The sequence below is a fragment of the Myxine glutinosa genome, chromosome 6 (assembly GCF_964187855.1).
Source record: "Myxine glutinosa chromosome 6, kmMyxGlut1.1, whole genome shotgun sequence".
NCBI classification, from domain to species: Eukaryota; Metazoa; Chordata; class Myxini; order Myxiniformes; family Myxinidae; genus Myxine; species Myxine glutinosa.
This window is the reverse complement of record NC_136266.1, coordinates 11,673,832-11,699,603: the sequence shown is the minus strand read 5'-3', so window position 1 is coordinate 11,699,603 and position 25,772 is coordinate 11,673,832. Positions and strand designations below refer to the sequence as shown.

General features: G+C 58.4%; 2 protein-coding genes across 3 annotated transcripts in view; one reads left to right on the top strand and one right to left on the bottom strand.

Annotated features, from left to right (window-relative positions):
- The window catches only part of LOC137429584 (unconventional myosin-Id), a 211,370-nt gene that overhangs the window by 21,497 nt on the left and 164,101 nt on the right, over nucleotides 1-25,772 (bottom strand). The window lies entirely within an intron of this gene.
- Nucleotides 1-25,772, top strand: part of OXNAD1 (oxidoreductase NAD binding domain containing 1) — a 65,137-nt gene that overhangs the window by 35,715 nt on the left and 3,650 nt on the right. The window contains exons 5-6 of the mRNA XM_068119609.2: nucleotides 13,349-13,579; nucleotides 24,264-24,372. Of these exons, the coding sequence (XP_067975710.2) occupies nucleotides 13,349-13,579; nucleotides 24,264-24,372 (340 nt within the window). The remainder of the gene's footprint in view (nucleotides 1-13,348; nucleotides 13,580-24,263; nucleotides 24,373-25,772) is intronic.

Here is a 25,772-nt window from a genome sequence, read left to right as displayed (position 1 = left end):
AAGCGCGGTGCTACGCGCGCGACTTGCTACCAAGTAGGAAGCGGACAATGCTGTTAAAACAAAAGTGTCTATTGACAAGAGGTCACTGTAGCACTGGCGCGCTCCGGGCTGCGCGCCCGGTGTATATCCTGAGGCCACGCCTACCCCTCGGGCGTGGCCGCCGCCCACTTGGTGCGCGGAATGATGTCACCATGCCAGTGGGCTTTCGTGTCCGCCACACGCGCCCCCCCAGAATTCCCGCGCACCTGGAGGGCCAGTTTGCGGGGCAAACGGATGACCCGGCCGAAGCGCCCTCTGGCGACCGGCGGCGTCCGGGGTGCAGGGATGCCGGCTGGGATGCCCCCGGCTGTACCTGGGATGGGTGCCGGACCGGGGGGGGGGGGGGGGGACGTGCCGGTGGTGCTGGGCAGTGCCGGGGGTCCGCCCGCCGGGGGGCGGCCCGGACGCGGGGGCCGAGCCAGCGGCGGTGGGTGGTCCACGTCGAGGTGGGCCGGCTTGAGTCGATCCCCCGAGACGCGGTCAGGAGTACCGCCGATGTCCAAGGTGAAGTATTTCACCCCGGTCTCCAGCACGCGGAAAGGCCCGTCGTACGGGGGCCGCAGTGGTGTCCGGTGGGCGTCGTGCCGGACGAAGACATACTCCGCGGTGCGAAGCTCCGGGGCGACGTGCGTGGGTGGGTGCCCGTGGTGCGCCGTCGGCACCGGGGCGAACCTCCGGGCGGTCTCCTGCAGCGCGGAGCGCTCCTGCGCCGCGGACCAAGGTGCCGTGGGGTCGGGGAGGAACTCGCGCGGCACCCGCAGCGGTTGTCCAAAGACCAACTCCGCCGCGGATGCGCGCAGGTCCTCCTTGGGCGCCGTCCGGAGGCCCAGCAGGACCCAGGGGAGCCTGTCGACCCAGCCGCCGTCGCCGAGGGTGGCCTGGAGCGCGGCCTTCAATGAGCGGTGGAACCGCTCGCACAGGCCGTTAGCCTGGGGGTGGTAGGCCGTGGTGCGGTGCAGCTGGACCCCGAGCCCCCGCGCGACCGCCCACCAGAGCTCCGAGGTGAACTGGGGGCCGCGGTCGGACGAGATGTCCGAGGGGGCGCCGAACCGGGCGACCCAGGTGGCGATGAACGCCTGCGCGACGTCCGCCGCCGTCGTTGATGCCAAAGGCACGGCCTCCGGCCACCGGGTGGTGCGGTCCATCATGGTCAGGACATGGGTGAAACCCCGCGAGGGGGGCAGAGGTCCCACCAGGTCCACGTGAACGTGGTCAAACCGACGTTCCGGCACCGCAAACGGGGCCAATGGGGCCTGGGTGTGTCGGTGCACCTTCGCGCGCTGGCACGCGAGGCACGTCCTGGCCCAGCCGCGGACGGCCTTCCGGAGGCCATGCCAGACAAACGTGTCGGCGATCAACCTCTGGGAGGCCCTCGTGCCCGGGTAGGACAGGCCGTGGATGGAGTCGAAAATCCGGCGCTGCCAGCCCGCGGGCACGATGGGGCGAGGCCGCCCGAGGGAGACATTGCACCAGAGGGCCGTGCCCGCGCCGTTGAACGGCACCTCGGTGACGCGGAGGCCCGTAACGGCGGTCCGCAAGGCTTGGACGTCGGGGTCGGCGGCCTGGTCCGCCGCCATCCGGGCATAGTCGATGCCGAGGTGGACCGCGTGGGCAACGGACCGGGAAAGGCAATCCGCCACCGGGTTGTCCTTCCCCGCGACGTGCCGGATGTCCGTCGTGTATTCGGACACGGCCGAGAGGTGACGCTGCTGCCGGGCCGACTACGGCTCGGCGACCTTGCCCATCGCGAACACCAGTGGCTTGTGGTAGACAAAGGCCGTGAACGCACGGCCCTCGAGCAGATGGCGGAAGTGCCTGACCGCCAGGTGGAGCCCGAGCAACTCGCGGTCGAAGGTACTGTACCGGCGTTCGGGCGGGCGAAGCTGCCGGCTGAAGAACGCCAGCGGTTGCCAAGCTCCACGCACCCATTGCTCGTGCACCGCGCCCACCGCGTAGTCCGAGGCATCGGTGGTGAGGGCGATCGGTGCATCGGGCGCCGGGTGCGCGAGCATGGTGGCGTTAGCCAAGGCGAGCTTCGCGCCCACGAACGCCGCGTCCATCTGCTCGGTCCAGGTGACGTCACCTTTGCCCGGCTTCCCTCGGAGGGCCTCGTGCAAGGGGCGCAGGAGCTGGGCGATGCGGGACAGGAAACGGTGGTAAAAGTTTACCATGCCCAGGAACTCCTGGAGCCCCCTGATCGTGCGGGGGTGCAGAAACCCCTTCACCGCCTCCACCTTGGCCGGTAGGGGGACGGCCCCGTGCTTGGGGATGCGGTGCCCCAAAAAGTCGATTTCGGCGACACCGAACCGGCACTTGGCGGGGTTCACGATCAGGCCGTGCTGGCCCAGACGTTCGAAGAGCGTGCGGAGATGGTGTAGGTGCTCTTCGCGGGACGCGCTTGCGACGAGGATGTCATCCAGATAGACGTAGACAAAATCCAAGTCGCGCAAGACGCTGTCCATGAGGCGCTGGAACGCCTGAGCCGCATTCTTCAAACCGAAGGGCATCCGAAGAAATTCGAAAAGACCGAACGGCATGATGACAGCCGTCTTCGGGATGTCCTCCGGCCTGACGGGGACCTAGTGGTAACCGCGTATGAGGTCCACCTTCGAGAAGGACATATTCGCCAAGCGGGTGGAAAAGTCCTGAATATGGGGGACGGGGTAGCGGTCGGGGATGGTGGCGTCGTTGAGACGGCGGTAGTCCCCGCACGGTCGCCATCCCCCGCCGGGCTTGGGCACGATGTGGAGCGGCGACGCCCAAGTGCTCTCGGAGCGCCGCACAATGCCGAGCCGCTCCAGCGTAGCAAACTCCACTTTAGCTACCGCGAGCTTCGTCGGCTCGAGGCGGCGTGCCCGGGCGTAGACCGGTGGCCCGGCGGTGGGGATGTGATGTTCCACCCCGTGCTTGACGGTCCCCGCCGAGAAGGTGGGCCTCGTGAGGGCCGGGAAACGGGCGAGGAGGCGGGTGAATTCGTCCGCTGCCGGAAGCGTGCAGATGAACCTGGCCGGAACCGAACCGCTCAGCAAGCCGCTCGGCGAGCCGCTCGATGAGCCGCTCCGTGAGCTGCTCAACGAGGCGGGCAGCAAGCGAGCGAGCTGAATGTCTCGGCCTGGACAAGCCTTCTGTCCTTGACGTCGACCAACAGGCCATTGGCACAGAGGAAGTCCGCGCCGAGCAGTGCCATAGGCACGTCGGCAGTCACGAACGACCATCGGAAAACCTGCCCTCCGAACCGCAGAGAAAGGCAGCGTTTTCCGTACGTGCGAATGGGCATACCGTTGGCAGCAAGCAGCGCGGGGCCCCGGCCCGTGGACTGCTTGTCGGACGTACCGGCGGGAACGACACTCACCTGCGCTCACGTGTCGCACAGGTAATGGCGCCCGGATAAGGTGTCCGTTATGTACAGGAGGCTGTTTAATCGGCCGGCGCTCAGTGCCACTACCGAGGGCCGGCCCGGGTGTTCCCCGACCTGCCGAATGAGCAAGGCGGGCGACATTGCCGAGCCTCGTGGCCGAACCCAGCGTGGAAATGGCACCAGGTTTGCGGTGAAGCTGGAGGCCGCGGTTTCCGCGGTGGTGGTGGGCGGGGCGTGGCGGCCGCCACGAGGCGCCCCTCGGAGCAGGGGTGGGCACCCGCAGGAGGTTCAGCGGCTACGCGGTGCGTCGCGTAGTAGGGGTGGGCACCCGTAGCAGTTTCGGGCTCGGGAGCCGCTACGGCCGCACCGAAACTCGCCTGCGTGTCCAAAGCCGCGTAGAACTTGTCGGCCGCGAGCGCGCGGGGTTCCGTTGTCGCGGAACCGGCCAACGCGAGGCGTACTCGTGCCGGCAGCTGGCGTCGAAATAACGCCCGGAATAGAGCGTTCGGGGTTTCGTCGCCCATGAGCGACAGCATATGGTCCATTCGGACCGACGGTCGCGTGTCACCGAGCTCGGGGAGGTCCAAGAGGTGATCGGCCCGTGCGTCCACCGTGAGGCCGAACGTGGCGAGGAGGAGACGCTTGATCGCCTCGTACCTGTCGTCGGCCGGTGGGTTCCTCAGGACCGACACGACGCGGGCGGCCGCGCCGGCCCCGAGGGAGGTGTCCACGTGGCAGTAGCGTGTCTCGTCCGCCGTGATGCGTCGAAGCCTGAACTTGGCTTCGGCCTGCAGGAACCAGATCCCCGCCTGAGCTTCCCAGAACTCGGGGAGCTTTATCGCTACCGCGTTGGTTGCCATGGCTGTGGCGGGTTCGGGTGGTCAGTGACGGCTGACCAGAACGTCGGAGGTCACTAATGAAGCGCGCTGCTACACGCGCGACTTGCTACCAAGGAGGACGCGGACAACGCGGTTAAAACAAAAGTGTCTTTATTGACAAGAGGTCACTGTAGCACTGGCGCGCTCCGGGCTGCGCGCCCGGTGTATATCCTGAGGCCACGCCTACCCCTCGGGCGTGGCCGCCGCCCACTTGATGCGCGGAATGATGTCACCACGCCAGTGGGCTTTCGTGTCTGCCACACAGTACTATATACAGTAATACAGTACTATATACGTAATATATATATATATACAGTAATATATACAGTACTTCTTACCTATCGTAATATATATACAGTACTATATACAGTAATACAGTACTATATACGTAATATATATATACAGTCGTATATACAGTACTTCTTACCCATCGTAATATATTGCTGCAGTTTTGAGATTGGCACATTGAAGTCATTAAAGGTTAAAGGGTTTCCCCCCATAGGTAGTCACACGAGCAACATAAAGGCCCATTTGTAGTATAGTTATGTCTTAGTATGTGTAAGAATAGGCCATTTCCCCTCTTAGTGCCTGCGTTGTGTAAAGACATGAGAATAGGTCCTACATTCATTTTGCGTCCACTCTCCAATTCTACCTCTGTGGGCGTAATATGGGATGGGCGCAATTCTACCTCTATGGGCGGAATTGATCCCGTGCCCCATTCGGCTGACCACTAGTCGAGTAACACGAGGTAGGCCTGAAAAGGAGGGGTGCGGGGTCGGGGTGAGCGGCGTGGGGAAGACGGTAAGAGCCACCAGCCAATCAGAGCTCTAGCGGCATGGTGTGAGAGGGCGTGGTGAAGCACGTCTGGTGAGTTCGAGAAGGTTTGCGGGGCGTGCCTATATAACCCGCTGCGCAAAGCCCTTAGAAGGACTCGAGGACTTGAATGGCGGTGGCGAAAGGATTAGGACTCGCAAGTGGAGAGCGTTAAAGGACTTGAAGGACTAGCGTGGGAACACTTGATTGAGAAGGGCTGGCAGAGGATACGCGCGTTGTTTGAGGACTTGCGCAGAGAGAGAAGAAGAGGCGTTGAACTGTACAAAGTACGCGGGCGCAGCCAGACGCGCCGGGAACGCATATTGCGCTTTCCAGCCATGCGAGTAAGCGCGGCCATAGCCGCAAGTGAATAACCGCCAGCCGCGCCAAAGTCCGCTCCCTACCAATTCGCCCCGTGATAACCCGCTCCGTTCAGACGACACGCGGCGAGCTCCTGCTTTCACCGACTTCCATCTCCAAAGGACGTGCCGGGGGCCGGAGAGAGCTGCACAAGAGCCATCCCTGGACGCGCTGAACACCGTCCTGCCATCTGCAATCCCCATGTGAGTGTGTGTGAGACGGGCCCGTGTCCTTGGGATTAAGTATAAGACTGTTTTAAGGATTGCTCTGTGTCTGTTTCTTCTACCATTGTACATTGTAAATAATAATAATTAAACCTGTTATTCCTTTGCTTTCCAATTCGATCGCCTTTGTGATTTCTCCATTGACTAAGCGTGGTACGAATAAGAACCGCTTGAATCGGGGTCTAGTAATTAATGATAGCGCGAATCACGGGTACGCAAAAGAGGGCAGCGTTAGTACTTAGGTAACAGCGAATTTGGTCCTGAAACCCTATTTAACGCTGTCCGGAAGGGATGTAATAGGTCCCGAATCGCGCCAGGTCAGTCAAAGACAAGGGGACCAATCCCCCCCTTGGTAAGGGGAGAAGGCCGGCGGCAGATCCACAACAATATATACAGTACTATATACAGTAATACAGTACTATATACGTAATATATATACAGTAATATATACAGTACTTCTTACCTATCGTAATATATATACAGTAGTATATACAGTACTTCTTACCTATCGTAATATATATACAGTACTATATACAGTACTTCTTACCTATCGTAATATATATACAGTACTATATACAGTAATACAGTACTATATACGTAATATATATACAGTAATATATACAGTACTTCTTACCTATCGTGTTATATATACAGTACTATATACAGTAATACAGTACTATATACGTAATATATATACAGTACTATATAGAGTAATACAGTGCTATATATGTGTTATACAGTCATGTGAAAAAGTAAGTACACTCCATGTAAAGTTTTGTCTTTTTCAACATATTTCAACATACAGCTATTTGATCTTCATTTCAACAATATTGACAGATAAAGGTGAAATAATATAACAAATATCATGAAATATTTACATTTTGTAGTCCATTGTATAATTTAAATAAACATAAATGCAAATTTCACATGTGGAAAAAGTAAGTACACCCTTGGCTCTAATAGGTGGTATTGCCCCCTTTGGCAGAAACAACCTCAAGTAGGTGTTTCTTATAACTGTCTACCAGTCTCTGACATCGACTGGGAGAAATTTTTGCGCACTCCTCCATGCAGAATTCTTTCAGCTGTGCGATGTTTGAGGGGTTTCTTGCATGCACAGCTCGTTTCAAATCCCCCCACAACGTCTCGATGGGATTTAGATCCGGGCTTTGATTTGGCCATTCCAGAACCCTCCATTTCTTTCTTTTCAGCCATTCCTTGGTGGATTTACTGGTATGTTTAGGGTGGTTGTCATGTTGCAAGGTCCACCTTCGGTTGAGCTTCAACTTTCTGACAGATGGCCTCACATTATCCTCAAGCACCCTCTGTTACAATGAAGCATTCATCGTGGATTATATGATGGTGAGCTGCCCAGGCCCTGATGCAGCAAAGCTGCCCCAAACCATAATATTTCCACCACCATGCTTTACAGTTGGTATCAGGTTCTTGTGATCAAATGCTGTCTTTGGTTTTCGCCAAACATGTCTTCTGGTACTGTGGCCAAATAGCTCTACCTCTGACTCATCTGTCCAGAGCACATTGTTCCAGAAGTGCTGGTCTTTGCCTAGGTGTTCATTGGCAAACTTTTGTCTTGCCCTGATGTTCTTTCTGGACAGCAAAGGTTTCCTCCTGGCACACCTCCCATGTAGATCAAATTTTTGCAGCCTCTTTATAATGGTAGACTCGTGCACTTTGACATCAACAGTTGCAAGAGCTACCTGTAGGTCCCGTGATGACATTCTGGGGTTCTTAGAGACTCATTTCAGCATATTGCGGTCTGCTCTCGGGCTGAACTTGCTGGGGTGGCCTGGCCTGAACAAGCTGGCAGTTGTTTGGAATCTTCTCCACTTGTAGATGATCTTCTGGACAGTCGAATGATTGATTTCAAATTGTTTGGAGATCTTTTTAAATCCCTTCCCAGACTCGTAGGCATCGATAACCTTCTTTCTGAAGGCCCCACACAGAGCTCTTTTGATCTCGGCATGGTGACGCCGCACACTTCAACAACAAAGAGCAAACCAAACTAAATGTCTGAGGTTTAAATAAGACAAGTTCCTCCAAGATCCTCTCCAACGATGTTTTAATGCTTTGCACCTGAGCTGGTGCACCTGATTCTAATTTTAGGTATTTGAAGTAGTGATAAATGTAGGGGTGTACTTACTTTTTCCACATGCGAAATTTGCATTTATGTTTATTTAAATTATACAATGGACTACAAAATGTAAATGTTTCATGATATTTGTTATATTATATCACCTTTATCTATCAATATTGTTGAAATGAAGATCAAATAGCTGTATGTTGAAATATGTTGAAAAAGTCAAAACTTTACATGGGGTGTACTTACTTTTTCACGTGACTATATATACAGTAATATATACAGTACTTTTTACCTATTGTAATATATATACAGTTGTAGCGGTTACCGCTGGATGCACACAATCGCCTTGCACCGGCCAGAACACGGCCAGACGCGCCTCTCCCGGGCATGCCCGGACTCACTGTTCCCGGGCACGCCCGAACCTCCCGGGCACGCCCGGTCTCGTCTTTCCCGGGCATGCCCGCTCTCGCCTTTCCAGGGCTCGCCCAGAGCGTCTGGGCATGCCCGCTATCGCCTTTTCAGGGCTCGCCCAGAGCGTCCGGGCATGCCCGCTATCGCCTTTCCAGGGCTCGCCCAGAGCATCCGGGCATGCCCGCTATCGCCTTTCCAGGGCTCGCCCAGAGCGCCCGGGCACGCCCAGCCTCGACTTGCCAGGCCGCAGCCAAACACGCCCGGGCAGGTCCAGACTCGCCTTTCCAAAGCTCGCCCTTGACACCCGGGCATGCCCGGTATAGCTTTTGCCGGGCAAACTTCCCGACATAAATGTGTATATATATTGCTGCCCGATAAACGGGTTTGAGGAGAATACCTGAGCTGTTTTGTTTCAATAAAGCAACTCGGACGAATTCCGTCTTTGGTCGCGTCAATTCTTTCGACTCGCGTTGGAGCGCAGTTCCTTCATTGGTGACCTACCGACATGGATACGGCAGTGACGCTTAAACTGCCTACCTTCTGGGAGGCTCACGCGGCTGTTTGGTTCGCTCAGGCGGACTCTCAGTTCGCCCTGCGAGGCATCACCGCGGACGACACCCGCTTCCACCATGTTGTGGCGGCGCTCGGTTCCGCCACCGCGGCCCGCGCCTTGAGCCTCCTCGAGCACCCGCCGGCTGCTGACAAATACGACGCGCTGAAGACACTCCTCCTCGACGCTTTCGCCCTCTCACCGGCAGCACGCGCACGGCGCCTGCTCGCTCTGCCCGAGCTCGGCGACACGCGCCCGTCAGAGCGCATGGACTATATGCTCTCGTTGCTCGGTGAGCACTCTCCGGATTTTCTGTTCCGCGAGCTGTTCCTTCGCCAGCTGCCTCACCCGGTACGCCTCGCCCTGGCTGGCACGTTGATCACGGATTCCCGCGCCCTCGCCAGGGAAGCCGATAAGATCTCCTCGGCGGGCCAGCACATCGGCGCGGTTACCTGGAGCCCGCCGCCGTCCGAGGCGACGCCCACGACGCCCGAGCGCCCTGCGCGGTTGGAGGCCGAACTGCCGGTGCAACTGGCGGCCGCCACGCCGCACCGCCCGCTTCCGACACGACGGCCGGGGCCTCCACCTGACCGGGCGTGGTGTTATTACCACGCCAGGTTCGGACACAAGGCTCGGACGTGCCGGCCCCCGTGCACTTTCGGCAGGTCGGGAAACGGCCGGGCCAGCGTTCATTCCCAGCCATGAGCGCCGGCCACTCGGGCAACTTGCTGTTTATTCGGGACAAAGCGTCTGGGCGGCGTTTCCTGTGTGACACCGGCGCCCAACTGAGCGTCATACCCGCCTCCGAGCAGGACAGGCGGGACGCCATTTGCGGCCCCTCTTTGGTCGCTGCTAATGGCTCGGCCATACACACTTTCGGCCCACGCGTCGTCACCCTCTGCTTCGGCAGCCAGCGTTTTCAATGGACTTTTGTGACCGCCTGCGTCCCCATGGCTTTGCTGGGCGCCGACTTCCTCTGCGCGCACGGGCTGCTGGTCGACGTCAAACGTCGTCGCCTTGTCAACGCCGAGACCTTCAGCTCCCTGGCGTGCACGATGAGCAGCTCCGCGCCGACCGAACTGGCGTGCGCCCTCCCGGCAGCGAACGAGTTCGCTCGCCTGCTCGCGGAATTCCCGGCCCTCACGCGGCCGACGTTTTCGGCCGTCGCGGTGCGGCACGGGATCGAGCACCACATACCCACTACGGGCCCGCCGGTCTACGCCAGGGCCCGCCGCCTCGACCCGGCCAAGCTCGCCGTGGCGAAGGCCGAGTTCGACGCGTTGGAGCACCTCGGCATCGTGCGGCGCTCCGATAGCGCGTGGGCCTCGCCACTGCACATCGTGCCAAAGCCGGGGGGTGGATGGCGCCCGTGTGGCGACTACCGCCGTCTCAACGACGCTACCACCCCCGACAGGTACCCGATCCCGCATATTCAGGACTTTTCCGCCCGTTTGGCGGGACGGGTCATCTTTTCGAAAATTGACCTGATACGGGGCTACCACCAGGTACCTGTCCGGGCGGCCGACGTCCCGAAGACGGCCGTCATCACGCCGTTCGGCCTGTTCGAATTTTTGCGGATGCCGTTTGGCCTCAAGAACGTGGCCCAGGCGTTCCAGCGCTTGATGGACGGCGTGCTGCGCGACCTGCCGTTTCTTTTCGTCTATCTGGACGATATCCTCGTCGCCAGCACGTCCCGCACCGAGCACCTCCTCCACCTCCGAACACTGTTCGGTCGCCTCAGCGAGCACGGCTTAATTGTCAACCCGGTCAAATGCCACTTCGGCGCGACGACCGTTGACTTTTTGGGCCACCGCATCACCAAGACCGGGGCCGTGCCGCTGCCGACCAAGGTCGAGGCCATCACCACGTTCCCGCGTCCCCGTTCCATCAAGGCCCTCCAAGAGTTCCTCGGCATGGTGAATTTTTATCACCGATTCGTGCCCCGCGCTGCTCAGCTCATGCGGCCCCTTTACGAGGCCCTCCGGGGCAAGCCGGCCAAGCATGACATTGTTTGGTCCGCGGCCATGGACGCGGCCTTCGCCAGCGCCAAACGGGCCCTCGCCGACGCAACGCTGCTGGCTCACCCGGTGCTCAACGCGCCCATTGCCCTCACTACGGACGCCTCCAACTACGCGGTGGGCGCCGTCCATGAGCAATGGGTGGACGGGGTTTGGCAGCCACTCGCTTTTTTCAGCCGGCAACTCCGGCCGAACGAGTTAAACTACAGCACGTTCGACCGCGAGCTGCTCGGGCTATTCCTGGCCGTTCGCCATTTCCGACACCTCCTGGAGGGCCGCCCGTTCACGGCTTTCGTCGACCACAAGCCGTTGGTCTACGCAATGGCTAAGGTCACGGAGCCGTGGTCGGCCCGCCAGCAGCGCCACCTCTCCGCCGTGTTGGAGTTCACCACGGACATCCGGCACGTCGCCGGCAAAGACAACGCCGTGGCCGACTGTCTTTCTCGGGCCAGCGCGAACGCGGTCCACCTCGGCGTGGACTTCGCGCTCATGGCGGCCGACCAGACCACCGACGCCTCGGTGCAGGCACTCCGTGCGGCGGACACGGGCCTCCGCCTGGCCGACATTCCCTTCGCGGGCACCGTCCTGCTCTGCGACGTCTCCCAGGGCCAGCCTCGCCCCATCGTGCCCGTTTCCTGGCAGCGCCGCATCTTCGCCTCCATCCACGGCCTTTCTCACCCGGGCCGGAAAGCTTGTCAGAAGCTGGTGTCGGCGCGTTTCGTCTGGCACGGCCTTCGACGAAACATCCGCGACTGGGCCAACGCCTGCACGGCCTGCCAGCGGGTCAAGGTCCACCGCCACACCCAGGCCCCGCTGGCACCTTTCGCCGTGCCTGAACGGCGTTTCGACCACGTCCACGTGGACCTGGTGGGTCCCCTGCCCCCCTCGCGGGGGTTCACCCACCTGCTCACCATGGTGGACAGGACCACCAGGTGGCCGGAGGCTGTGCCCCTCGCCTCCACCACCACCGCCGACGTGGCGCAGGCGTTCATCGCCACCTGGGTCGCGCGCTTCGGCGCACCAGCGGACATCTCGTCCGACCGCGGCCCACAGTTCACGTCTGAGCTTTGGGGCGCGGTCGCCCTTTCGTTGGGGGTCACGCTGCACCGCACCACGGCCTACCACCCCCAAGCCAACGGGTTGTGCGAGCGGTTTCACCGCTACATGAAGGCCGCACTCATGGCCGGCCTTCAGGACGACGGTTGGGCCGACCGGCTGCCGTGGGTCCTTTTGGGCCTTCGCACGGCCCCCAAGGAAGACCTCCAGGCGTCCGCCGCCGAGCTCGTCTACGGCCAGCCGCTCCGCCTCCCGGGCGAATTCGTGCCCGACGCTACCAGTCCCTGGTCCGCCGCTCGCCAGCGCTCGGACCTCCAGGAGGCCGCCCGACGATTTGCCCCCATGCCGACGTCCCGCCACGGTGGCCCCCAGTCCTACGTCCCCCCGGCGCTTCGCACAGCAGAGTACGTCTTTGTGCGTCATGACGCGCACCGGGGGCCACTCCGACCGCCGTACGACGGGCCCTTCCGGGTCCTGCGACGGGGCGACAAGTCTTTCATCGTCGACTTCGGCGGCCGGCCGGACCGGATTTCTGTGGACCGCCTCAAACCGGCGCACATGGACGTCGACCGACCACCACGGTTGGCCCTTCCTCCGCGGCGAGGCCGCCCCCCGTCCACAGTTCCCCCCGCTCGACCACCCACCACCACGTCGGACCCCTCCCCACGACCCTCCAGGGGTCGCTTCGGCCGGGTCATCCGGACCCCCCTTAAATTGACCCTGCCGGTGCAGGTCGATTCTGGAGGGGCGTGTGTAGCGGTTACCGCTGGATGCACACAATCGCCTTGCACCGGCCAGAACACGGCCAGACGCGCCTCTCCCGGGCATGCCCGGACTCACTGTTCCCGGGCACGCCCGAACCTCCCGGGCACGCCCGGTCTCGTCTTTCCCGGGCATGCCCGCTCTCGCCTTTCCAGGGCTCGCCCAGAGCGTCCGGGCATGCCCGCTATCGCCTTTTCAGGGCTCGCCCAGAGCGTCCGGGCATGCCCGCTATCGCCTTTCCAGGGCTCGCCCAGAGCGTCCGGGCATGCCCGCTATCGCCTTTCCAGGGCTCGCCCAGAGCGCCCGGGCACGCCCAGCCTCGACTTGCCAGGCCGCAGCCAAACACGCCCGGGCAGGTCCAGACTCGCCTTTCCAAAGCTCGCCCTTGACACCCGGGCATGCCCGGTATAGCTTTTGCCGGGCAAACTTCCCGACATAAATGTGTATATATATTGCTGCCCGATAAACGGGTTTGAGGAGAATACCTGAGCTGTTTTGTTTCAATAAAGCAACTCGGACGAATTCCGTCTTTGGTCGCGTCAATTCTTTCGACTCGCGTTGGAGCGCAGTTCCTTCACAGTACTATATACAGTAATACAGTACTATATACGTGTTATATATACAGTAATATATACAGTACTTCTTACCTATCGACGTGTAAGTGTAAGAAAACCCCACCACAAGCCATTCCAGACAACAGCGATGTAATTATTATTGAGGATCAGGAGCTACAGTATTTAATGTATTTGTTTGCCGCCCACCCTTTCACCACCCACATTAGTGCAAGCCGGGAGCTGAACTGAACCTCGCCGCCAGTGGAGACTTTTTCTATGATTCTGATTCGGTGGTTTCTCCCATGGCATTGCTCCTGGTGGCGGGAGGTGTGGGGGTTAACCCCCTGGTGTCCATCTTGCTGCACTGTACCGATATGTGGCGCCTCGGAAACGAACAGAGCCCATCGGTTGTCCACTTGCTCTTCTCAGCCAAACACACTGGAGAATTGCTTTTTCAGGTATGACAAACAACTTTTCATATGAAATCAGACAGCAATGCATACCGGAAAGGGTTATTCTTCTTTTTGTCATGTGGTTGAATCATCAAGGCTCCAAAATGATTTGGTATGAGCACCACCGATATCCCGCTCAGCGCACAAACCACAAAGGCCTGATAGATGTTCGCACAAGCATCTGTAAATTTACTGTGATCCGCCAACAAATAATTTTACTGAAAGTGAATTGTCAATTCGTTCTGACTTTATTCAGATTTGATGATTTTCCTTTTCCAGAATTCCATTTAGAACATAGAAAAATTTTATTCCTTTTCTGGGGCCATGGCAATGTAGGTGCCAACAGATTTTTTTATTTATATTTTAATAAAGACTTGAAGTGTGGTGCTGCGCACACAACTTGCTTGCCAAAGAGGTAGGCCACAACGCGTTTGATAAAACCAAGAGTCTTTATTATGAAAGCTCGAACTGCAGCACTGGGCGGGCTAGAACTGAGAGCCCGCATATATGTGCCGAGGCCACGCCTAGTCCCCGGGCGTGGCCGCTCGGTCGAAGGGCGGGGCATGTGCCATCGGTCCCCGCCTGGGCGCTCGCACCACCCACTGGTGCGCGGAATTATTGCTCCATGTGCCCGCCACACGCGCCCCCCCAGAATTCCCGCGCACCTGAAGGGTGAGTTTGCGGGGAAGCCGGATGACCCGGCCGAAACGCCCCCTGGCGATGGGGGCAGCGGGCCGGGGGGGCTGAGGGGTGCCGGGGGACCGACCGCCGGGGGGCGGCCTCGACGCGGAGGCAGAGCTGCTGGCGGGGGTGCCGGGGGTCCAAACGCTGGGGGGCGGCCTCGACGCGGAGGCAGCGCTGCCGGCGGGGGGTGGTCCGGATCGAGGTGGGCCGGCTTGAGGAGGTCCACGGAAATGCGATCCGGGGCACCGCCGATGTCGACCGTGAAAAATTTGATCCTGGTCTCCAGCATGCGGAAGGGCCCGTCATACGGGGGCCGTAGCGGTGCCCGGTGGGCGTCGTGCCGGATGAACACGTACTTTGCCGTGCGAAGCTCCGGGGGGACGTGGGAAGGCGGGCATCCGTGGTGTGCCGTTGGCACCGGGGCGAACCTCCGGGCGGTCTCCTGAAGGGCGGAGCACTGTTGCGTGGAGTCGGGGATAAATTCACTCGGTACCCGCAGTGGTTGCCCGAAGACCAACTCCGCCGAGGACGTGCGCAGGTCGTCCTTGGGCGCCGTCCTGAGGCCCAGCAGGACCCAGGGGAGCCTGTCGACCCAGCCGCCGTCGCGCAGGCTGGCCCGGAGCGCGGCCTTCATGGAGCGATAAAAGCGCTCGCACAGGCCATTGGCCTGGGGGTGGTAGGCCGTGGTGTGGTGTCGCTTCACCCCGAGTCCTTGCGCCACCGCGGCCCAGAGCTCCGAGGTGAACTGGGGGCCGCGGTCGGACGAGATGTCCGAGGGGGCACTGAACCGGGCAACCCAAGCGGCGATAAAGGCTTCCGCCACCTCAGCCGCAGACGTCGCCGCCAATGGGACGGCCTCCGGCCACCGCGTGGTGCGGTCGACCATGGTGAGGAGGTGGGTGAACCCTTGCGAGGGGGGGGCAGAGGTCCCATCAAGTCGACGTGCACGTGGTCAAACCGCTGCTCGGGCACCGTAAACGGGGCCAACGGTGCCTGGGTGTGGCGTTTTTTTTTGTTTGTTTGTTTTTTTGTATACTGATTCGAGGCTGGTCCACTGAAGGTGGACCTTTGCGCGCTGGCACGCGAGGCACGTCCTGGCCCAGTCGCGGACGTCCTTCCTGAGGCCATGCCAGACGAACTTCGCCCCGACGAGTTTCTGGGATGCCTTTGCGCCAGGGTGGGACAGGCCGTGGATGGCGTCGAACACCGGGCGCTGCCAGCCAGCGGGCACGATGGGGCGAGGCCGGCCGAGGGAGACGTCGCATAGGGGGGCCGTGCCCGCGGCGTCGAACGGCACCGCAGTGACGCGGAGGCCCGTGATGGCGGTCCACAAGGCCTGGACGCCGGGGTCGGCGGTCTGGGCCTCCGCCATCCGGGCATAGTCGACCCCGAGGTGGACCGCGTGCACGACGGACCGGGAAAGGCAATCCGCCACCGGGTTGTCCTTACCCGCCACGTGACGGATGTCCGTCGTGTACTCGGACACGGCAGAGAGGTGGCGCTGCTGCCGTGCCGACCATGGCTCGGCGACCTTGGCCATCGCGAACACAAGGGGCTTGTGGTCAACGAAGGCCGTGAACGGGCAGCCCTCCAGCAGGTGGCGGAAGTGTCGGACCGCCAGGTGGAGCCCGAGCAGCTCGTGGTCGAAGGTGCTGTACCGGCGTTCGTGCGGGCGAAGCTGCCGGCTAAAAAACGCGCCCCGTACTTGTGGTCGACCGGCGGGTGCTGCAGGATGGACACGACTCGGGCGGCAGTGCCGGGCCCGAGGGAGGCGACCACGTGGTAGTAACGGGTCTCGTCCGCCGTTATGCCTCAAAGCTGAAATTGCGCTTCGGCCTGCACGAACCACACATAGGCCTGTGCTTCCCAAAACTCTGGGAGTTTTACCGCGACGGCGTTGTTGGCCATGGCGCGTTTGGTGTCAGCAACGGCTGAATCACGTCGGGGTCACCAGTGAAGTGTGGTGCTGCGCACACAACTTGCTTGCCAAAGAGGTAGGCCACAACACGTTTGATAAAACCGAGAGTCTTTATTATGAAAGCTCGAACTGCTGCACTGGGCGGGCTCGAGCTTAGAGCCCGCATATATGTGCCGAGGCCATGCCTAGTCCCCGGGCGTGGCCGCTCGGTCGAAGGGCGGGGCATGTGCCATCGGTCCCTGCCTGGGCGCTCGCGCCACCCACTGGGGCGCGGAATTATTGCTCCATGTGCCCGCCACGCTGTTGTGGTTCGTGGGAGAACAAGGGCGAAATGGAATGGAACAAAAAGGAAAGTGGGAACAAGAAACAGGAGTGTATTAGTGGGAGTGAGATCAAGAGGGAGAGGACATATGGGGTCGATTAAGTTGCACACAAACTGAATGAAACACAGTAATAAGAGGAAGCAGAAAGTGGGATGAAACAGAGAATGACCAAACCAACCGACAACTACCAAACAAAGAGGTGAGGAAGAGGGGGGTGGGGGGAATCACAACTAGAGCCCAGTTTATGGTACGCCTTCACAAATCCTCAAGCCCAGGGCCGGGGCCAAAATGATACTGCTCTTGCATCTTCGTGCCATGTGCTGATCATAACTACCAAGTTTGGTGAATTTCTGCCCAATTGTTTAGGACAGTGGTTCTCATTTGGTGGTCCATGGTGACTTTTTTTCGGTGGTCCGCAGGAACATTGTACAGTCATACTCGCCGCTGTCCAAAAATTTAAAACCAAAATGTTTGTTGTCTACTCGTTTTGTTTTTGTCTCGAAATGTCTCAAAAAGGAGGTGGTCCACGAAAATTTTTTCATTGGTTTGGTGGTCCGTGGACTGAAACGAGTTGAGAACCACTGGTTTAGGAGATAGCATGACAGATGGACAGACAGACGGAGCCGAAAAAAAAAAAAAAAAAAAAACTTTCAAAAAGCATGTGAATAATAATCTGGAAAAGGGAGTGCTTGGGAATTGGGGTCATTTGTGGGTAGAATAGATCATGAGCATGGATAGGGGATGACCTGAGGTAGTGTTGAACAGCTGTCTTGAATCCCTGGATGGAAGAATGGGGCTGACAAACGGGAAGTTGGTTCCAGAGGTGAGAGTAAAGAGGAAAAATGAGTAGAGGTGAGCAGTTGATCCTGGATTTTGGGAGTTTAACAAGAAGATGGTTACTGGCAGACTGTGTGCACCCTGCAGAAACCTGGGAGGGGCAGAGCCAAGTGAGGGGCGGAGGGTGCAAGACCAAAAAGGAGGCAGAAGAATAGAGAAAGGCAACCAACCTGTCTGTGATGTGAGTGTAATAGGCCAAGACACTCAGCTTAGTCTCAGGAGATCATGATGATTTTGAGGTTCTTGCTTTCCACGGCATCAAGAAGGGAAAGCTCTGAGCCAGGAGTGCCAACCCAAATGGGAGAGCAGTACTCCATCAAGTTGCGAATGAAAGCCTTGTAGGTTGTCAAAAGTTCAGATTGACTAAGGAAAGGCCTTGCATGACGGAGAATGCACACATTATAGACAGCTGGCTGTGGAGGCTATCTTGGAAATATCAGTCTGCCCAAGAAAGATCATGGCTGATGGTGAGGCTCAAAAGTTTGATTGGCTTAACCTCTTCAAGTGCTTTGTTTTGGAAGTAGATGGGAAGGTTTTCCAGACGGTCATTTTTGAGAGTCAGGGTGAGTGTGCTGCATTTGTTGGGTTTGAAAGACATATTCCAAGTGTTGGACCAGTTCCTGATTCTATCAAAGTCTGCATAGCGGGAAGAGGCTGCTACTTGCCTGTCTGAAGGATGAGAAAAGATATGGCTGTGGGTGGAATCATCAGAAATAGATAGGCAGGGTTTTCCAGGGAATCAGAACGCCAATTGAGGATGTTGAGGAATAAGACCGGGTCCAAGACACTGTCTTGTGGCACTCCAGCCTTGACAGAGAGCGAGAGAGGGGAGATGAGAGGAGATCAGAGGAGATGAACAGGATTTGTATTTTGGCATGCTTATTTTACTTTAACGTGCTGTGTTTTTATTGCCTTAGGGGAGCACAATTCCTCCACGCCAAAGTTGAGAGGATAAAAGTGCGATGGACTCTGGTGTGCTGCAGCATGTTTTGAGTTTGTTTTTTTGTTTTTTTCGAATCACAATAAGATAAATTGAAAAAGTGAAATAGAGAAAAGAAGGGTAGTGGAATTTAAGAGAAGAGAAGAGAGGACGGTGGGTAAGGGAGTGTGGTGGAAGGAGGTTGAGAACGTGAAGGAGAGGTGATTGCAGGTGTATGGAAGACATTGGAGTTTACGAGGTGGAGGTGGAAAACTCTGCCATTTTGCGAAAGAAATTAATAGGCGACTCCTAGTTAAAGAAAAGCATAATGAGGTTTGATTTATAACAATTAGAAGCACCCGCTTTCTATTGGAGTGGCTTGGGGTTATGTTCTAGGCTAGGGGCTAGGCTAGTGGGGGTTATGTTCTTATCGTTATTCAAACGTGTAATTCAAATACTTCTCACTGCGTAATTCAAAACATGTCACTGCACTGGAAAACGTGGGGACAGGAAAACTGTACAGTACTGTAAAGAGTGGGGACTTGTCATACCCTCTCCCCCCTAGAGCGGCGCTCCACGATGCACATTTACATAGAGAATTTGCATTGTCTGCCTTCCCCCCCAGACTCCACCCTCCGTCAACCCCAATCCCCCATCCTCGCTCGCCAAGACCATCAGCAAATATTAAAACACCCTGTTCACTAGTTAGACTTATGCTGATCATATGTAGCAAGTCTGGATGTAATGGGCCCAGAACTATAGGAGTAGTGTGACACTGACACACACACACACACACACACACACACACACACACACACACACACACACACACACACACACACAAACACCGGTCAGTGAATGGCATGGGCAAAAACGTACCCAGTCTGAATGTTTTTACACCCAGTCAATGGCGAATCTGCAAATGGAGAATCCGCGAAAGTCACGGGTGGAAACACTCGCATCATTTCCTCATTGATTTAAACTCAATATCTCTTATATTTTCATTCCAAACAGCATAATTCCATTCACAAATTAATACGATAGTATTAATATGATAAACTATAATGTAAAATTACAAGGAGATAATATGATATTACAAACTCCCGAATTCGGGAGAAGCTCCGTAACGACCGCATTTTAAAATCATAATTTTATTGAGGAATTTAGGAAACCTCGTACCTACCTTACCACATCCACAGGGACCTCAACACATTCCACAGAAGGTGTAGTGGGGCTAGCCACAAAACTGAAGTAGTATTTTAGGGACGGACAGACAGTTTTATAATATATTGAAGCACGCGGTGCTACGCGCGCGACTTGCTACCAAGGAGGAAGCGGCCAACGCGGTAAGTTTATAGTTCTTTATTCCAAAGAGGTCACTGTAGCACTGGCGCGCTCCGGGCAGCGCGCCCGGTGTATATCCTGAGGCCACGCCTACCCCTCGGGCGTGGCCGCCGCCCACTTGGTGCGCGGAATGATGTCACCACGCCAGTGGGCTTTCGTGTACGCCACACGCGCCCCCCCAGAATTCCCGCGCACCTGGAGGGCCAGTTTGCGGGGCAAACGGATGACCCGGCCGAAGCGCCCTCTGGCGACCGGCGGCGTCCGGGGTGCAGGGATGCCAGGTGGGATGCCCCCGGCTGTACCCGGGATGGGTGCCGGACCGGGGGGCGGCGTGCCTGCGGTGCTGGGCGGTGCCGGGGGTCCGCCCGCAGGGGGGCGGCCCCGACGCGGGGGCCGAGCCACCGGCGGTGGGTGGTCCACGTCGAGGTGGGCCGGCTTGAGGCGGTCTGTGGAGACCCGGTCTACGACGGAAAGGCCCGTCGTACGGGGGCCGCAGTGGTGTCCGGTGGGCGTCGTGCCGGACGAAGACATACTCCGCGGTGCGAAGATCCGGGGCGACGTGCGTGGGTGGGTGCCCGTGGTGCGCCATCGGCACCGCGGCGAACCTCCGGGCGGTCTCCTGCAGCGCAGAATGCTCCTGCGCCGCGGACCAAGGTGCCGTGGGGTCGGGGAGGAACTCGCCCGGCACCCGCAGCGGTTGTCCAAAGACCAACTCCGCCGCGGATGCGCGCAGGTCCTCCTTGGGCGCCGTCCGGAGGCCCAGCAGGACCCAGGGGAGCCTGTCGACCCAGCCGCCGTCGCGGAGGGTGGCCCGGAGCGCGGCCTTCAACGAGCGGTGGAATCGCTCGCACAGGCCTTTGGCCTGGGGGTGGTAGGCCGTGGTTCGATGCAGCTGGAACCCGAGCCCCCGCGCGACCGTGGCCCAGAGCTCCGAGGTGAACTGGGGGCCGCGGTCGGACGAGATGTCCGAGGGGGCGCCGAACCGGGCGACCCAGGTGGCGATGAATGCCTGCGCGGCGTCTGCCGCCGTCGTCGCCGCCAAAGGCACGGCCTCCGGCCACCGGGTGGTGTGGTCCACCATGGTAAGGACATGGGTGAAACCCCGCGAGGGGGGCAGAGGTCCCACTAGGTCCACGTGCACGTGGTCGAACCGACGTTCCGGCACCGTAAACGGGGCCAAGGGGGCCTCGGTGTGCCGGTGCACCTTCGCGCGCTGGCACGCGAGGCACGTCCTGGTCCAACCGCGGACGGCCTTCCGGAGGCCAATGCCAGACAAACTTGTCGGCGACCAACCTCTGGGAGGCGTTCGTGCCCGGGTGGGACAGGCCGTGGATGGCGTCAAAAACCTGGCGCTGCCAGCCTGCGGGCACGATGGGGCGAGGCCGCCCGAGGGAGACGTCGCAAACGAGGGCCGTGCCCATGCCGTCGAAGGGCACCTCGGTGACGCGGAGGCCCGTGACGGCGGTCCGCAAGGCCTGGACCCCGGGGTCGGCGGCCTGGTCCGCCGCCATCCGGGCATAGTCGATGCCAAGGTGGACTGCGTGGGCGACGGCCCGGGAAAGGCAGTCGGCCACCGGGTTGTCCTTTCCCGCGACGTGTCGGATGTCCGTCGTGTACTCGGACACGGCCGTGAGGTGACGCTGTTGCCGGGCCGACCACGGCTCGGCGACCTTGCCCATCGCGAAAACCAGCGGCTTTTGGTCGACGAAGGCCGTGAACGCACGGCCCTCGAGCAGATGGCGGAAGTGCCTGACCACCAGGTGAAGCCCAAGCAACTCGCGGTCGAAGGTACTGTAACGGCGATCGGGTGGGCGAAGCTGCCGGCTGAAGAACGCCAGCGGTTGCCAAGCACCACGCACCCATTGCTCGTGCACTGCGCCCACCGCGTAGTCTGAGGCGTCGGTGGTGAGGGCGATCGGTGCATCGGGCGCCGGGTGCGCGAGCATGGTGGCATTGGCCAAGGCGAGCTTCGCGCCTGAGAACGCCGCGTCCATCTGCTCGGTCCAGGTAACGTCACCTTTGCCCGGCTTCCCTCGAAGGGCCTCGTGTAAGGGGCGCAGGAGCTGGGCGATGCGGGGCAGGAACCGATGGTGAAAGTTTACCATGCCCAGGAAATCCTGGAGCCCCTTGATCGTGCGGGGGCGCGGAAACCCCTTCACCGCCTCCACCTTGGCCGGTAGGGGGACGGCCCCGTGCCTGGTGACGCGGTGCCCCAAAAAGTCAATTTCAGCGACACCGAACCGGCACTTGGCGGGGTTCACGATCAGGCCGTGCTGGCCCAGACGTTTGAAGAGCGTGCGGAGGTGACGAAGGTGCTCTTCGCGGGACGCGCTGGCGACGAGGATGTCGTCCAGGTAGACATACAAAAACTCCAAGCCGCGCAAGATGCTGTCCATGAGGCGCTGGAACGCCTGAGCCGCATTTTTCAGACCGAAGGGCATCCGAAGAAATTCGAAAAGCCCGAATGGCGTGATGACAGCAGTCTTCGGGATGTCCTCCGGCCTGACAGGGACCTGATGGTAGCCGCGTACGAGGTCCACCTTTGAAAAGAAGGACATCCCCGCCAACCGGGCGGAGAAGTCCTGGATGTGGGGGACGGGGTAGCGGTCGGGGGTGGTGGCGTCTTTGAGGCGCCGGTAGTCCCCGCACGGTTGCCATCCCCCGCCGGGCTTGGGCACGATGTGGAGCGGGGACGCCCACGCGCTCTCGGAGCGCCGCACGATGCCGAGCCGCTCCAGCGTAGCGAACTCCGCTTTAGCTACGGCGAGCTTCGTCGGCTCGAGGCGGTGTGCCCGGGCGTAGACCGGTGGCCCGGCGGTGGGGATGTGATGTTCCACCCCGTGCTTGACGGTCCCCACCGAGAAGGTGGGCCGCGTGAGGGCCGGGAAACCCGCGAGGAGGCGGGCGAATTCGTCCGCTGCCGGAAGCGTACAGATGAACCTGAACGGAACCGCTCAGCAAGCCGCTCGGCGAGCTGCTCGGTGATCCGCTCTGTGAGCTGCTCAACGAGGCGGGCAGCGCACACGCGAGTGAGCTGAACGTCTCAGCCTGGACAAGCCTTCTGCGCTTTACATCGACCAGTAATCCATTAGCACATAAGAAGTCCGCGCCGAGCAGTGCCATGGGCATGTCGGCCGTAACGAACGACCAACGGAAAACATGACCTCCAAACCGCAGGGAGAGACAGCGTTTTCCGTACGTGCGTATAGACGTACCATTGGCCGCAAGCAACGCGGGACCTCGGCCCGCGGTGTGCTTGTCGGACGTACCAGCAGGAACGACACTCACCTGCGCCCCCGTGTCGCACAGGTAACGGCGCCCGGACAAGGTGTCCGTTATATACAGAAGGCTGTTTGAATTGCCGACGCTCAGTTGCCACCGAGTGCCGGCTCGCCCGTTTCCCGACCTGCCGAATGAGCACGGCGGGCGACACTGCCGAGCCTCGTGGCCGAACTTGGCATGGAAGAAACACCAGGCGGGCAGCTGCGGCGTCGGAGGCCGTGGTTTTCTTCACGGCGGCGGCGGTGGTGGTGGGCGGGGCGTGACGGCGGACACGAGGTGCGGTGCATCGGGGAAAGCCTCGGGAGCCTCGGGAGCGGCAACCGCGCCAAGACTCGCCTGCGTGTCCAAAGCCGCGTAGTATTTGTCGGCCTCAGCAGCGAGCGCACGGGGTTCCGTTAACGCAGAACCAGCCAAAGCGAGGCGGACTCGTGCTGGCAGCTGGCGTCGAAACAACGCCCGGAATAGAGCGTTCGGGGTTTCGTCGCCCATGAGCGCCAGCATATGGTCCATACGGACCGAAGGTCGCATGTCCCCGATCTCGGGGAGGTCCAAGAGGCGATCGGCCCGTGCGTCCACCGTCAGGCCGAACGTGGCGAGGAGGAGACGCTTGACCGCCTCGTACTTGCCGTCGGCAGGTGGATCCCTTAGGACCGATACGACACGGGTGGCCATGCCGGGCCCGAGGGCGGCGACCACGTGGCAGTACATGGTCTCGTCCACCGTGATGCCTCAAAGTCGGAACTGGGCTTCCGCCTGCAGGAACCAAACTTCGGCTTGTGACTCCCAGAATTCGGGGAGCTTGATGGAGACCGCGTTGGTAGCCATTGTTGCGGCGGTTTCGGGTAGTCAGCGACGGCTGACTTGAATGTCGGAGGTCACCAATGAAGCACGCGGTGCTACGCGCACGACTTGCTACCAAGGAGGAAGCGGACAACGCGGTAAGTTTATAGTTCTTTATTCCAAAGAGGTCACTGTAGCACTGGCGCGCTCCGGGCTGCGCGCCCGGTGTATATCCTGAGGCCACGCCTACCCCTCGGGCGTGGCCGCTGCCCACTTGCTGCGCGGAATGATGTCACCACGCCAGTGGGCTTTCGTGTACGCCACAATATATATGAATGTACTTTCATGTGAATAAGAAGGACATTCGGAGACTATTGACAAATCAACATAGTATGTGGAATCTGAACACGATGAGCAAATTGCTCAGATGGGAACAAACTGCAAACCACTCAAAAATGTACTACCGTGCAAAACGTGTTGAATATTTAGAAAGGTAATACATATGTATTTGTTGTGAATACAAATGATCCATGATGTCACAGTTAATGGCAAAAGCAGTTTGATTGTTTTTACAAAATATTTTGAGCTTTTCTCTTTTTGCAGAGGTCTTTGCTGTCACTCATGGAAGAATTTCCAGAAAAGCTTTATTGTCAGTTCTACGTAACCCAGCAGGATAGGCCTATTCCTGAAGATTTGAAGCCACACGTAACAGGTACATGAAGCCAAGATATTAAAGTGTGAAAATTTTGTTTGAAATCTGTGAAAGACAGAAGTGCCCAGTTGTTACACCACTAACCTCAGTATCAGCTCCGAAATCTTATTTTTGTCCCCCGTCGCACCGCGGAGCGAAAGGGGGACTATGGTTTTCTCCGTCCGTCTGTGCGTGCGGGCGGGCGTGCGTGCGTAAGCGAAGGACCGAATTCTAATTTGGTCTGTAGGTGCAACCCACGTCAAAATCCAAGATAGCCGCCGCCATGTATGTCTGACGCCATGTATGTCTGAACATTGTGAGCGGAATATCTTGAAAAATAAGCGAAGTACAGTGGAACCTTGACTTACGAGTTTAATTCGTTCTGTGACCGAGCTCGTAACTCAATTTGCTCGTTTCTCAAATCAAATTTCCCCATTAAAATGCATTGAAATGCTATTAATCCGTTCCAGCCCGCCAAAAACCACACCAATTTTTTTTTAAATATGCAGTATATATAAAAATATCTCGCGCTTTATATTTCACCTGTATGCAGCATACAAGTTGGCAGGATGGCCTGGACTGGAGGTACGCACACTTGACTCTAAACTGTCCAGCCTGGGTTTGAATCCCGACCCAGCTATAACCTGTCATGTCGGTGTTTCACAGGCAGGGTGATTCATCAATGTGTGTACCGCTAAACTGGGCGCCCCGTTTGCGTCCCATTAGTTGTTGGATGTTAAGGATCTCATCGTGTCTTCCACAAAGAGAAGGCGAGCTATCGCCGGCACTCTGAACAAGTTGTGGCCTGGCATGCTCTTCTCCTCTGCCGTTATATACGTCCTCCTCGGCATCTTTTTCCAGAAGAGCCCTGTCTCGTCACAGTTGAAGATTTGCTGGGGGATGTATCGTTCGGCTTCTATCAGTTCGGCAAAAGTTATAATAAAATCTTCAGCTGCCTTCACATCTGCCTCACCAAGTCGACAACACGCACACCTCGCTCATGTTTTTCGACGATTGCGTGTTTTATATCCAAGCACATCATCCTCTTCTTCTTCTCAGTACTGCCCTTGGCACTCAATTTCTTAGGACCCATTGTTAAAACTAAGAAATTTTCCAAAATAACCAAAATGCGAAAACACAACAGCAGCGATATACGGCAGAGATACTGTACTTGCACGGCAAGATAACCACGTGACCGGAACCCACCTGGTGGGGGGTGGCGTAAGCTCCAAAATAACCAACATGCGAAAACACAACAGCAGCAATATACGGCAGAGATACTGTACTTGCACGGCAAGATAACCACGTGACCGGAACCCACCTGGTGGCGGCTGGCGTAAGCTCCAAAATAACCAACATGCGAAAACACAACAGCAGCGATATACGGCAGAGATACTGTACTTGCACGGCAAGATAACCAC